The sequence below is a fragment of the Bison bison genome, unplaced genomic scaffold (assembly GCF_000754665.1).
Source record: "Bison bison bison isolate TAMUID 2011002044 unplaced genomic scaffold, Bison_UMD1.0 scf7180017864456, whole genome shotgun sequence".
In the NCBI taxonomy this organism is placed as follows: Eukaryota; Metazoa; Chordata; class Mammalia; order Artiodactyla; family Bovidae; genus Bison; species Bison bison.
Window position 1 is genome coordinate 27,624,061 of NW_011495018.1, and position 12,472 is coordinate 27,636,532.

The 12,472-nt window shown below is 41.2% G+C and overlaps 1 protein-coding gene across 1 annotated transcript in view; it reads right to left on the bottom strand.

Annotated features, from left to right (window-relative positions):
* AS3MT (arsenite methyltransferase) overlaps positions 1–11,826 on the bottom strand; it is an 18,313-nt gene extending 6,487 nt beyond the window's left edge. The window contains exons 1-10 of the mRNA XM_010859427.1: positions 10,678–11,826; positions 10,441–10,481; positions 10,056–10,183; positions 8,971–9,121; positions 8,253–8,389; positions 7,509–7,578; positions 4,820–4,901; positions 3,391–3,522; positions 2,916–3,058; positions 670–804 (exon numbers count right to left, since the gene is read on the bottom strand). Of these exons, the coding sequence (XP_010857729.1) occupies positions 670–804; positions 2,916–3,058; positions 3,391–3,522; positions 4,820–4,901; positions 7,509–7,578; positions 8,253–8,389; positions 8,971–9,121; positions 10,056–10,183; positions 10,441–10,481; position 10,678 (1,020 nt within the window). The 5' untranslated portion in view covers positions 10,679–11,826. The remainder of the gene's footprint in view (positions 1–669; positions 805–2,915; positions 3,059–3,390; positions 3,523–4,819; positions 4,902–7,508; positions 7,579–8,252; positions 8,390–8,970; positions 9,122–10,055; positions 10,184–10,440; positions 10,482–10,677) is intronic.
* Positions 11,827–12,472: the final 646 nt, after the last annotated feature.

Sequence of the window (12,472 nt, forward strand, 5' to 3'; positions counted from 1 at the left end):
GATACAGGGAAAAGGTATTCTCATACATAGCAGCAGGCATGTAGGCTGGTACCATCTTTCTGACTATTCATATAAAAAGGTCTGTTGTTGCTGTTTTGTCACTAAGTTGTGTCCAATTCCTTGCGACCCCGTGGACCGTAGCCCTCCAGGCTCCTCTGTTGGTGAGATTCCCCAGGCAAGAATACTGGAGTGGGTTGCCATTTCCTTCTCCAGGGGATCTTCCTGACCCAGGGATCGAACCCACGCCTCTTGTATCTCCTGCATTGGCAGCGGATTCTTTACCGCTGAGCCACCACAGAAGCCCACATTAAAAGGTGTATGTATATATGTATACTTTGCATAATTTCTTCCCAAGGTAGCTCTTAATCTTTTTTGTATCTGTACCTCTTTGGAAACCTGATGAAAGTAACAGACTCTTTGCCAAGAAAATACACATACAATTTTAAGGGGTTTGTGGATGCTTCAAAGTCCATTGATGGAAATACCAAGTCAGCATTGGAAAAATGAAGTTATGAAGTTAAATCATTTTATAGGTACAAAAATACTAGAAATAAGTTATGATGGCCAACTAAAAGAATAATGATTTGTTTCTTTAGCAGTCTGTGGTGATCTTAACAATTTTTTAAATGGTTCTCCGTTTGAGGTTAGGGAATTAAAAGCCAAGCCAACCTTTACTTCTAAAGCAGTATAGGCTCCACATGTTGGGAACTTCTCTCCATCTGGCCCGATCAGAAAATCTTGGGCAAATCGTGCATTCTTCAAGATAGCCACTGTTTCTTCATCTACTTCAACAACTTCATCTTTCTGAAGGGAAGCATGAAAAGACATTCTTAGAGATGCCACTTTCGTCTGAATAGAAGAAAAACACCCTGAAGGGTTCTTCTATCTACTACTGTCAAGAAGCATCTCAAGATAAAACACCACACCTTTTGACACAGTATTTTCTCACGTTCAGACCCTGCTGCTAGTAGCTTCATGCTTATTTCTCCATGGAATTGACCAGTGTCATTATTAGTTTTCCTTTGGTGGCAACACCAAAAAAAAAAAAAGGACACTCATTGCTCCAGTATCTAGTTTCTGCTCAGAAGCAAATGTAGAAAACCACTGCTCTCCGAGTTTCACCTTATTTGTTGCTAAAATAAGGTCTTTGGACTAATGGCTTTTCTGGTGTGTTTCCTTGAGTCCCAGTGTGCCTGGGACATGCGTGAAGGGTCCACGCCTTGGGAACCAGGAGTTAGCACAGGAGATTCTGAGCTGTCCAGTCTCTGCTCCTGTCCGATAAATTCTGCTTGTATCCCTTCAGATACTGGGGTTACATAAGGCAAGGACCTACACATAGTTAAGTATTGGTCTTTTAAATAAAATTGTGGGCCTCCCTGATAGCTCAGCTGGTAAAGAATCTGCGTGCTTTTGCTGAAAAAAAAAAAAAATTCTGGGGGCAAGTAGAGGGTGGGCAGATTGTCTGACGGGGATCAAAAGATACAAACTCTCAGTTATAAAATAAATACCTCATGAGGCTGTAATGTATAGCATAGTGACTGTAGTTAATGATACTGTTTTATATATCTGAAAGTAGCTGAGAAAGATTCCAAAATTTCTCATCATAAGAAAAAAAAATTTGTAACTACGTATGGTAATGGACATTAACTGTAGACTTACTGGATGATCATTTTGCAATATATACAGATTTTAAATCACTGTGTTTTATACCTAAAGTTAATATAGTGTTATGTGCCAACTATGTCTCAATAAAAAATAATTCTGCCATTAGAAATGTTTTTTTGAAAGCCACTAGACCAGAGTGATGATTTTACTGATTCTGTGGCTCTACTGAGCAGGCAGGCGGCAGTGTGTCAGTGAAAAAGCATTAACGGCTCTGTGGCACCAGGAGTATTTAAGAAATCTGAAAATGCTATCTAGACCAAAACATCAGAGTAGGGAAACAGTTAAGTTCTTCCACCTTTGAAACAAATAATGACTGTATCTTCTATTTACTGAGTTCCCAGTACCAATGTTTTATTACAGTATTGCTAATCCTTATAGAAAATCTGCCATATAGTATTATTATTATCCCTACTTTTACAGTGGAGCAAACTGTTTCTCAAACAATTTTGGTGGCATATTCAAGTTTACTCAAGTAATAAATAAATGACAGAACTAGAATTTGAAACCAGCTATCTAGATCCAAAGCCTGTACTTACCTGTTTTGAAAAAACAAAACCTACTCTAAAAAGAGGAGTAGCAATATCAGCATCATCATTAAACACGAACAATTCCTTAATCCCAAAATAACAATTAAACAACTGAAATATTGTTGCTTAGTACTCTCACAGTTTTCCATCTTTATAATACCATGACTCTGATGTATGAATGACATTTCATAGAAAAGTTTTTAAGGTAATGATATTTGGTTACGTAAGAGAACATTCTATTCTTAGGAGATGTATGCTGAAATATTTAAAGGTAAAATGTCATGATATCTGCAACTTACATTTTAATGGTTTAGCAAGTGTGTATGTATATATATATATATATATATTTGTTGTTATTTAGTCACTAAGTCGTGTCTGACTCTTTTTCGACACCGTGGGCTGTAGCCCGCCAGGCTCCTCTGTCCATGGGATTTCCCAGGCAAGAATACTGGAGTCAGTTGGCATTTTCTTCTCCAGGGGATCTTCTTGACCCAGGGCTCGAACCTGGGCCTCCTACGTTGCAGGCAGATTCTTACCACTCAGTCACCAGGGGAGCCCACAAGTATGTGTGTGTGTTTGTGTGTGTGTATATAGACAGACACACAGACACATACACATATACCAAGACCAGAAAAGTGAGAAGCAATGCAAGATTAAGAAAAGGTTTGTGGAGCAAAAGTAAGAAGAGGAAGAATGCTGGAAGTCATGGAAATCTTTAGTTACCTTAAATGTGAAATTTGCATCAAATATTAGTTCTTTTTCATGTCCTCTGATTCCTCCATTGTAAATAACTTGGCATTTTTGGGTTGGTCCTGTCTTAGGGAGTTTGAAGAGGCGAAATGTTGCAGAAACAAAACGGCAGTCGCCTAAAAACAGAATATACTCATGGTTTGTCCCAGCAATAACCAGCAGTGGTTATTGCTCTGCTCAATAGATGAAGACTTAAATATTATAAAGATGGTATCTTCTTTGCATGCCATCAATCATCTTTCTGGGCACATGACTCTATTTACTGAATAACTTCAAAGTGCTTTATTAAACACCAAACTTTGGGAAGCTGCCATTAAAGGGGAGATAAGACGAAAATTTCCAGATGACACAGTCTCCTTCAGTGAGACTCACTGAGGAGATACTTGCTAATCACCAAATCAGAACCATTCAGGCTGGAGTTACAACAGTCCCTGCCACTGTTTCTTACCGATCATGTTTTCCAGCTCCTTGTTTTGAACTGTAATGAAATTGGCAGTGACCAAACGTGGAGGGCAGAACCCAACTTTTTTGGCAAGGATAGAAAGGTCCTTCCAGTACAAAGCACCACCCAGGCACTCACCTAAAAAAAGAAAAATCACAGATCAACCAATACAACTAGATATTAGGGAGTTATTCTTCTGGTATAATTGATTAGGCTATGGTATTACTTAGAACACAGGTCCTAGAAAAATAGAAGAAGCTGAGAGTCCCCCAAGGTCTAGAAAATCCAAGTGAAGGCTGGATATGCTAGCTAAATGGTTCTATCAATCATAATATTCATGCATATATTAGGTCACATTCTGAAAAAACACTGTTATGTGAGTAAAAATATACAAGAAAAATTACAAAACTGCCGTTTAGTTCCAGATTAACCTTATAACAATCTGCTATTAGAACAGTAATTACTATTAACGTTCATAAGGCATTTACAGTTTTCAAGTTCATTACATCAACAAATTAGAAACAAACTAAATCATTACCAAGAAAGAAATGGCCAAATAAAATATGGTTCAGCTGTACAATATAATTGTATGATACACTTTTAAATATTTTTAAAAATTTTAGGCTTAGGAAATATGCTAAACAAAATTGGAATACTAAAGTCTATATGCAGCATATTCCCAAAATTTTTACACTCACCCACAGGAAAAAAGCAAACCTAAAAGTGTATATACTAAACTATTAAAAGAGTTACATGTTTAGTAGTAATTTTTTCTTTTTGTATTTTCCGACTTTTTTTTTGGCTACTCCACTCAGCTTTTGGGATCTCAGTTCCCTGATGGGGGATCAACCCTGCACCCACTGCATTGACAGCACAGAGTCTTAACCACTGGATTTCCAGGGAAGTCCCAACAATATCCATTTCTTACTGTATAATAAGAAAAAAGTTAACATAATTTATTTTAAAAGAACTTTTGATTTCATAGCCAAACTGACCAAACACATGCCATTTATCTCCTCAATGTCCAGAAACTCCATGAAAATGACACTCAACAGATCAGCAACAGAATAATGATGAAAATACAGGGAATTAAGGACGCGTCATCTCTGGAGCAACTGGCGTCATTTCCACACTAGAGCTTTTAAAAGAATTTTTCACACACATTATTCCATTCAATCTTCATGACAGCCCTATGAGGCAGACTGAATTATTACCTACATTTTATAGTTAGGAAGTCATGACTCAAAGAGCATAATTAAATTGCCCAAGGTCTTATCAGAGTTGAGTGTCAGAGGAGGAAAAGAACCTACGCCTGTTACCTAAAGGCATGTGTTCCCACAGCACAAAGCCTCACCCTGGACATCAGCAGGATGGAATGCTGTACTTGAACGAGTATCTGCCTCAAAACAAAACAAAACAAAACACAAACACCTACCCCATAAAACCTTGTGTGTCCTGATTTCTTCTGGCAATTCAAGGCTAGCATAGACGTCACTGAAATATAGCTCCCCACCATGCTGAAACAGAATTAATCCAAACAAGGTTAAAGATTACATTAGTCCCTGATAGCAAAGAAAGGCATGAGGGGATAAAATCAAGTTTTAAAAAAACAACAGAAGTTCCTGAGTTGACCCTTTTTGAACAAATAACTACTTGGCTCCCTCTCTAGTTACAATCAATAGCAAACTGCCAAGATTTTTTTTTAGTGCCTCAGTCAGTCAGTTCAGTCACTCAGTGTCCAACTCTTTGAGACCCCATGAATCGCAGCACACCAGACCTCCCTGTCCATCACCAACTCCCGCAGTTCACCCAAACTCATGTCCATTGAGTCAGTGATGCCATCCAGCCATCTCTTCCTCTGTTGTCCCCTTCTCTTCCTGCCCCCAATCCCTCCCAGCATCAGGGTCTTTTCCAGTGAGTCAACTCTTCGCATGAGGTGGCCAAGGTATTGGAGTTTCAGCTTTAGCATCATTCTTTCCAATGAACACCCAGGACTGATATCTTTAGGATGGACTAGTTGGACCTCCTTGCAGTCCAAGGGACTCTCAAGAGTCTTCTCCAACACCACAGCTCAAAAGCATCAATCTTTGGCGCTCAGCTTTCTTCACAGTCCAACTCTCACATCCATACATGACCACTGGAAAAACCACAGCCTTGACAGGACAGACCTTTCTGGCAAAGTAATGTCTCTGCTTTTGAATATGCTATCTAGGTTGGTCATAACTTTCCTTCCAAGGAGTAAGCGTATTTTAATTTCATGGCTATAGTCACCATCTGCCGTGATTTTGGAGACCCCAAAAATAAAGTCAGCCACTGTTTCCACTGTTTCCCCATCTATTTCCTATGAAGTGATGGAACCAGATGCCATGATCTTTGTTTTCTGAATGTTGAGCTTTAAGCCAACTTTTTCACTCTCCACTTTCACTTCCAACAAGAGGCTTTTTAGTTCCTCTTCACTTTCTGCCATAAGGGTGGTGTCATCTGCACATCTGAGGTTATTGATATTTCTTCCGGCAATCTTGATTCCAGCTTGTGCTTCTTCCAGCCCAGCCCAGTGTTTCTCATGATGTACTCTGCATAGAAGTTAAATAAGCAGGGTGACAATATACAGCCTTGACGTACTCCTTCTCCTATTTGGAACCAGTCTGTTGTTCCATGTCCAGTTCTAACTGTTGCTTCCTGACCTGCATATAGGTTTCTCAAGAGGCAGGTCAGGTGGTCTGGTATTCCCATCTCTTTCAGAATTTTTCACAGTTTATTGTGATCCACACAGTCAAAGGTTTTGGCATAGTCAATAAAGCAGAAAGAGATGTTTTTCTGGAACTCTATTGCTTTTTTGATGATCCAGCGGATGTTGGCAATTTGATCTCTGGTTCCTCTGCCTTTTCTAAAACCAGCTTGAACATCTGGAAGTTCACGGTTCACGTATTGCTGAAGCCTGGCATGGAGAATTTTGAGCATTAATTACTTTACTAGTGTGTGAGATGAGTGCAGTTGTGCGGTAGTTTGGGCATTCTTTGGCACTGCCTTTCTTTGGGATTGGTCAGCTAATAGCTAATAAAATAACTTTACAAACTTAATCAATCTGAAGCAAAGCAGACCAGGCTTTCACAGAACAGACGTAAACAGTACTCATAAAGTCTCCTTCCTTAAAAATTATATAACTTTTGTAACACTGTTATTTATTTTTGTAATAACACATTATCTTTTTAAAACATCCTTAAAATTTCAGGCATATGCGTTATCAGGAATTTTAAGATTTTATTTAGCTAATTTCAAGAGCATGGAGGTCTAGATTCTACAGTAACGTCTCTACCTTCTACAAGTATACCCTGGGGAAAGTCATGAACTGGTCTATAGAATGGCATATTAATTAAGACACTGTTAAATCATTTCTGCATAATGTCCAACTCTTTTCAACCCCATGGACTGTAGCCTGCCAGACTCCTCTGTCCATGGAATTCTCCAGGCAAGAATACTGAATTGGGTATCCATTCCCTTTTCCAGGGGATCTTCCCAATCCAGGGATCGTGTAAACCTGGGTCTCCTGAATTGCAGACAAAAGCCCTTGATCTCTGCAACAGTAATATAAACCAAGAATCTCAGAATCTTCTATCATGAAGAGATACATCTCATGATACATACAGAGGGTGTGGAGTGCCTGCTACTTTAAGAGAGTAGTTAGTGTAAAAGATTCACCTTCTGTAACTTCCCAACGATAATGGAATACTGATGGGTACAAAATAAGGAGCACTGAGAAACACTGTCCATACTAGGAGAGTATATTCAAAATAACCTTAGGAGTCAGTCCAAAGGTCCCCGCAGCTCTGCAGATGCTATTCTAGGCTCCTCTACAGCAGCAAGCAGGAGGAAAAACAGTCAAAAAAGCAAATTTTAACATATTCAGTCACAATCGTGACTCTCAGATTTATCACCGTTTGCAACCTGAGAAGGAAAACAAATTCATATCTCAGGTATTCCAGTCACCCCCTCTTTCTGCCACTCTTTCTAATTTAATGGATAAATTAAGAGTTGGAGCTCTCAGCTCAAGGGGACAAGGACAGGATAGATTCCATGTGTTCTCACTGATGTTCAAAGACAGCCTGTCTCCCTCTTCTCCTCACCTTTAACACTCGATATACCTCCTGCAGCACTTGCTGTTTATCAGGTACAAGGTTAATGGCACAATTGGATCTAAAAAAGAACAGAGAGAATGTCAAGCACACCTTCAGACTACTAAGACACCCTCAAATCCTTTTAGTCCCTAAAGGTGGTTCCCACCATTTTCTCAAAGCTACACCATTTTTCCCACCTCCCTCCTCTCTTCCCCACACTCAACCTTGTCCCAAGATAAGGGAGATAGAGTGTTTAGAATCTCAATAAACTGTTAGCAAGTTTGAGTGTGCAGAAAAAATTCTGAGGCATGATGTTGGCCATGCAACAAAATGACCTGGGACCAGACGCCTACTGCACAAGGCATTTCTTACACCGCATGTAAATAGGTTGAGCTCCTCAAAGGCAGCTTTGTTAAGGCTGTCACTTGGGCATGATTTGACAACTCGGAGGAAAAACAGAAACACAGAATCTTATCATTTCCCATGAAAATAATATTAAAAATAACAGATCAATGTACATTATACAAGCAGGCTCAGGAGTCTTGCTGGTCTTTTGGGCACGTTCATAAACCACAGTTCAACTTAAAATCTGTTCTCTCTTAGGCTAGTGTGTTAGGTGGCTGGACTACAAGTGCTTCAGGCTAGCTCCATCCTTCTGTTAAGCCAGCCTAAGTTGACTTTCAGCCCCTAAATGAGAATCCATTCAACAAAAAGTGGTGATGTTTGTGTGTTCAATCAAGGATGCAGACCTACATAACAATATCATAACTCTCATTCTTGATTCCAGCCTCTTCCAACTTTTCTATGTAGCCATGAATAAAAGTCACATTGGGTGCCTGGAACCCATATTTTTCCATGTGATATTCAATGTACTTGTTAGCTACTTCCACCTACAGGAAGGAAAAAAATAGATTTGATAATCAACATTTTTGAATGCACTAATATTTTCCTAACATTTCCTATTACTAATGGAATATACTCCCCCCAGACTATTTTAAGTAAGTAAACAAGGTTCATCTGGGCAAGGAGAATTTACTACAACATAGGACAATTCAATGAAGCATAAACCCCCTGTCTGATACATGGGTTTGATTTGAACGAAGAAAATCTTTCAGGATAAATGGTAGAAAGAAGGAAAAGATCAAACTCCATTCAGACATCATGAGACTCATATATCAGATCAAACCTCTGACTCCCTTCTCCCAGAGAGGCCCCTAAACCTCAAAGTTCTCAGCTTCCAAGTCAGGAAGCAATAATGGCAGAAATGAGCATTGCATTTAGCATCTCTCTTAAATTATCCTTGACACGTAACAAGGAAACAACTTCATCTCTAAAAATGGCAACCCACTCCAGTGTTCTTGCCTGGAGAATCCCAGGGACGGGGGAGCCTGGAGGGCTGCCGTCTCTGGGGTCACACAGATTGGACGACTGAAGTGACTTAGCAGCAGCAGTATCCCTGAAATCGCCTCACCTGACCTTCTGTCATGTCTATTCCAGTGACATGTCCCTTCTCACCAACCAGCTGACTAAGAGCATAGCAATCTCTGCCACTTCCACTACCCAGGTCCAAAATCCAGCAGTTTTCCAGACACTCAGGGATGACCAGACCACAGCCATAATACCTGGAAAATAGAAAATACATACATGTGTCTATTATTTTCCCTCTAGAAACTAGAAGACATGGAACCACTAAATCATATAAATCCTTCCTCCTTCCCTCCCTCCTTTCCTTCCATCACTCATTCAATTTCTCTTCCGGTGTTTAGTCTCCCCCAATACACTGGAAGCTCCATGAAGGCTGACTATCACTGCTTTGTTACCACTGAATTGACGGGCACTGTTCCAGGTAGTAACAAATAAACCAACTAAAATATTTGTTAAGGCACTAACTGAGCATCTAATGCAGGTCCAGGACAAGCTCATTACTGAAGAAGAAAGGTAAGACAAGTGTATTTAATGGGGGAGGTAAAACACAGACACAGAAAACATTTTCTATGATTTACTGAAAAACAGTGGTACAGGAAGTAAGTGCTATAGTGGTTTGGGGAAGCAGTGCTCAAGGACTGAAGACAGCTTCACAAAGTAGGTAGGACATCAGTGAGGTGTTGGACAGGCGGGATTCAGAAAGCATTCCAGATTGATAACAGCATGCCGGGCAGGCAGAAATCATCTTGGCTGCGTTGATGCTAAGAGGAAAGGAAAGGTGGGCCTAGAGTAGTCCAGGGCATCGGAGGGAGCCAAGACTGGTTAGGAAGGTAGGGCCAAACTGAACAGGTTGGAAAGTCAGGTCAAAGGAGTGTGAATGTATCCTGTGAGTAAAGGGTTGTGCATTGTGGGGGGTGAGGGGGGATGTTTGGAGCTGGGAGGTCAGGGGGTGTCACTGGATGTTCTTCAACAGAGCAGTAAGATAATCAGTACGAGCTTTACCGATTTTATGACAGATAAGGCAAGCCGCATGGACTGGAGGAGGCAGGTTAATTCTAGTGACCTGGCATCACTATCTTTTGAAAAAGCTGCTGTCTGGGGTCTTCATGGAGGCAGCACAGAGCACTTTACCTCAAGGATACTTCCTCGTGTACATTCTGCAGGGCTTCCCGGATGTGCTGAGGGACCGGCCTGGCTGCAGTGACACAGGCATTGGTCTGGAAGTCTGCTGATTTCTTCAGCACCTGCCCATAGTAGGTCTGACCCAGGGGCCAAAGGTGGGGTGAGAGGTGGGGAAAGAAGAGCTGGTGTCCATTGGGGTAAGGCCCCCTGCACCCCACCAACCCCACTCCAACCCACTGAGGCCTGGTCGGCCTTTGCTCCCTGTAAAGCTCCAAGCCCGGAAGTGGCCCTGCCCCCACCCCAGGAATCCTGGCGGGCCAGGCCGGGCTTCCAAAGGCCTAATGTCCCCACTCAGCCGATGCTCCACCGCCACCACTGGCCCTGCTGCTGGCACCTGCACGTCCTTCCGGATCTCAGCGTCGCGCGGGGTGGCCACTGCCGGGAGGGAGAAAAGGCAGCTGAAAGCCAGGGCGCTGAGCCCAGCGTGGAGGTGGGGGAGCACCGGGGCAGAGGGGTGGCCTAGAGCCGGAGCTCCCTGGTGGTGGCGGCGACTGTGGGAGGTAGAGGGAGCAGAGTTTCGGGCACAGGGCCTGGTCTGGGGGCGGGCGGAGAGGAGAAGGACCACACTCACTGTCTCCACCGTCTCCGGACTCCAGGGCTTGAGCACCCGCAGACCGCTCTCAAAGCCCAGCGCTCCCGAGGCCCCACCCCCAGACAAGCAGGCCTGATTCCCCGCCCCCGCCCCGGGGCAGGAACCCACCTGTGCAGTGGGAGGGACCACGTGTCCCCACGTGCTGCTCTGGCCCTACTGGGCCTAATGTCAGCTCGGCTTTCGGGCTTTCCAACCAGGAAAAGGCTATTACTGTTAATTAGTACCTTCCTTTACTGCTCGACTGTAATTTTCATTTTATAACGCTCATATTAACATCCATACATACATTGATTTTTGCCTCTTTAGGGAATGAAATCACCTTTTCTCAATCTAGTTTTTAAAGTCAAGTGTATTGAGATATAATTTACATTCAGTAACATTCACCTTTTTTTATAAAGTGTACAGTTTTGTGACTTCTAACAAAGTACACATCACTATAATGGAGACTCTCTCACCCAAAAGTTTCCTCGTTCCTCTTTGTATAGTAAATCTCCCCACCTCCAGCTTCTAAACAACCATAGATCTGTTGTCCCAACTTTCCCAGAATGTCACAGCGATAGACTCACACATTATGTAGTTGGTCACAATCTATATTGAATGGTATTTAGGAAAGCAACTTGGCTAGGTTCATTTTTAACCTCTAGTATTTTTACTAGAGGTTAAAACAATTCACTTGTTTTCTAGGTATTGTCATCTCATCTTGCAGAAATTTTTTTTAATTTAGTTTTTCCTCCACTAATACATTTTATTTTGTGGTAACAAGAATTCCTATTCATTAGGATAGTAAGGAGATACGGGGTTTCAATTAAAAGGATATCTGAATGGAAAATTTACCAAATTTTACTTACTTTTCAATCTCATCTGATAATAACAATTTTCCCAGATGTCAGTTAGTTTTTAAATATTAAGAGGAAGTTGTTGTATTTTTGTATTTTTAACAAACTAAACCCATGGAAATGATCCTTGTTGGAATATTCTTATAGGCCAGAATATTTCTAACTATTAAATATGTAAAAATGAGTTTTTTAAAAAGTAAAGTTTTATAGATACCTAGTTTTGGGCAATCATTTAATGGTGAAAACACTTCTGAATATGGAACTGCAAGTCCTTGGACTGCAAGGAGATCAACCAGTCAATCCTAAAAGAAATCAACCCTGAATATTCATTGGAAGGACTGATGCTGAAGCTGAAACTCTAATACTTTGGCCACCTGATGCAAAGAACTGACTCACTTGAAAAGACCCTGATACTGGGAAAGATTGAAGGCAGGAGAAGGGGACAACAGAGGATGAGATGGTTGGATGGCATCACCGACTCGATGGACATGAGTTTGAGCAAGCTCTGGGAGTTGGTGATGGACAGGGAAGCCTGAAATGCTGCAGTCTATGGGTTCACAGAGTCAGATACGACTGAGAGACTAAACTGAACTGAACTTCTAAATATTAAGTTTTTAAAAACACTCTCTCCATTTAAAATTAGTTCGTTTAGAAAAGTAGTCACTTTCTCACTCATTGTTAAAATGGTAACTTTATCTTGAAAGGACAGATGAGTGGGAGGTTAAGGAAAGAAATTTATCATTTTCTACTTGTCCACTTGTGCTTGTTTTATTATATTATCTTCAATTTGCGGTTATTCACAAGAACCATTTGATAAGCCTTAAATCCACTTAACCACACACAGATATGCTACAATTAAACAAACCACCATCAATTTACACCGGGCTATTCCCAGTTTTCCCTGAAGTATCTAGTGTGCAGGGCTGGTTTTGGACCAG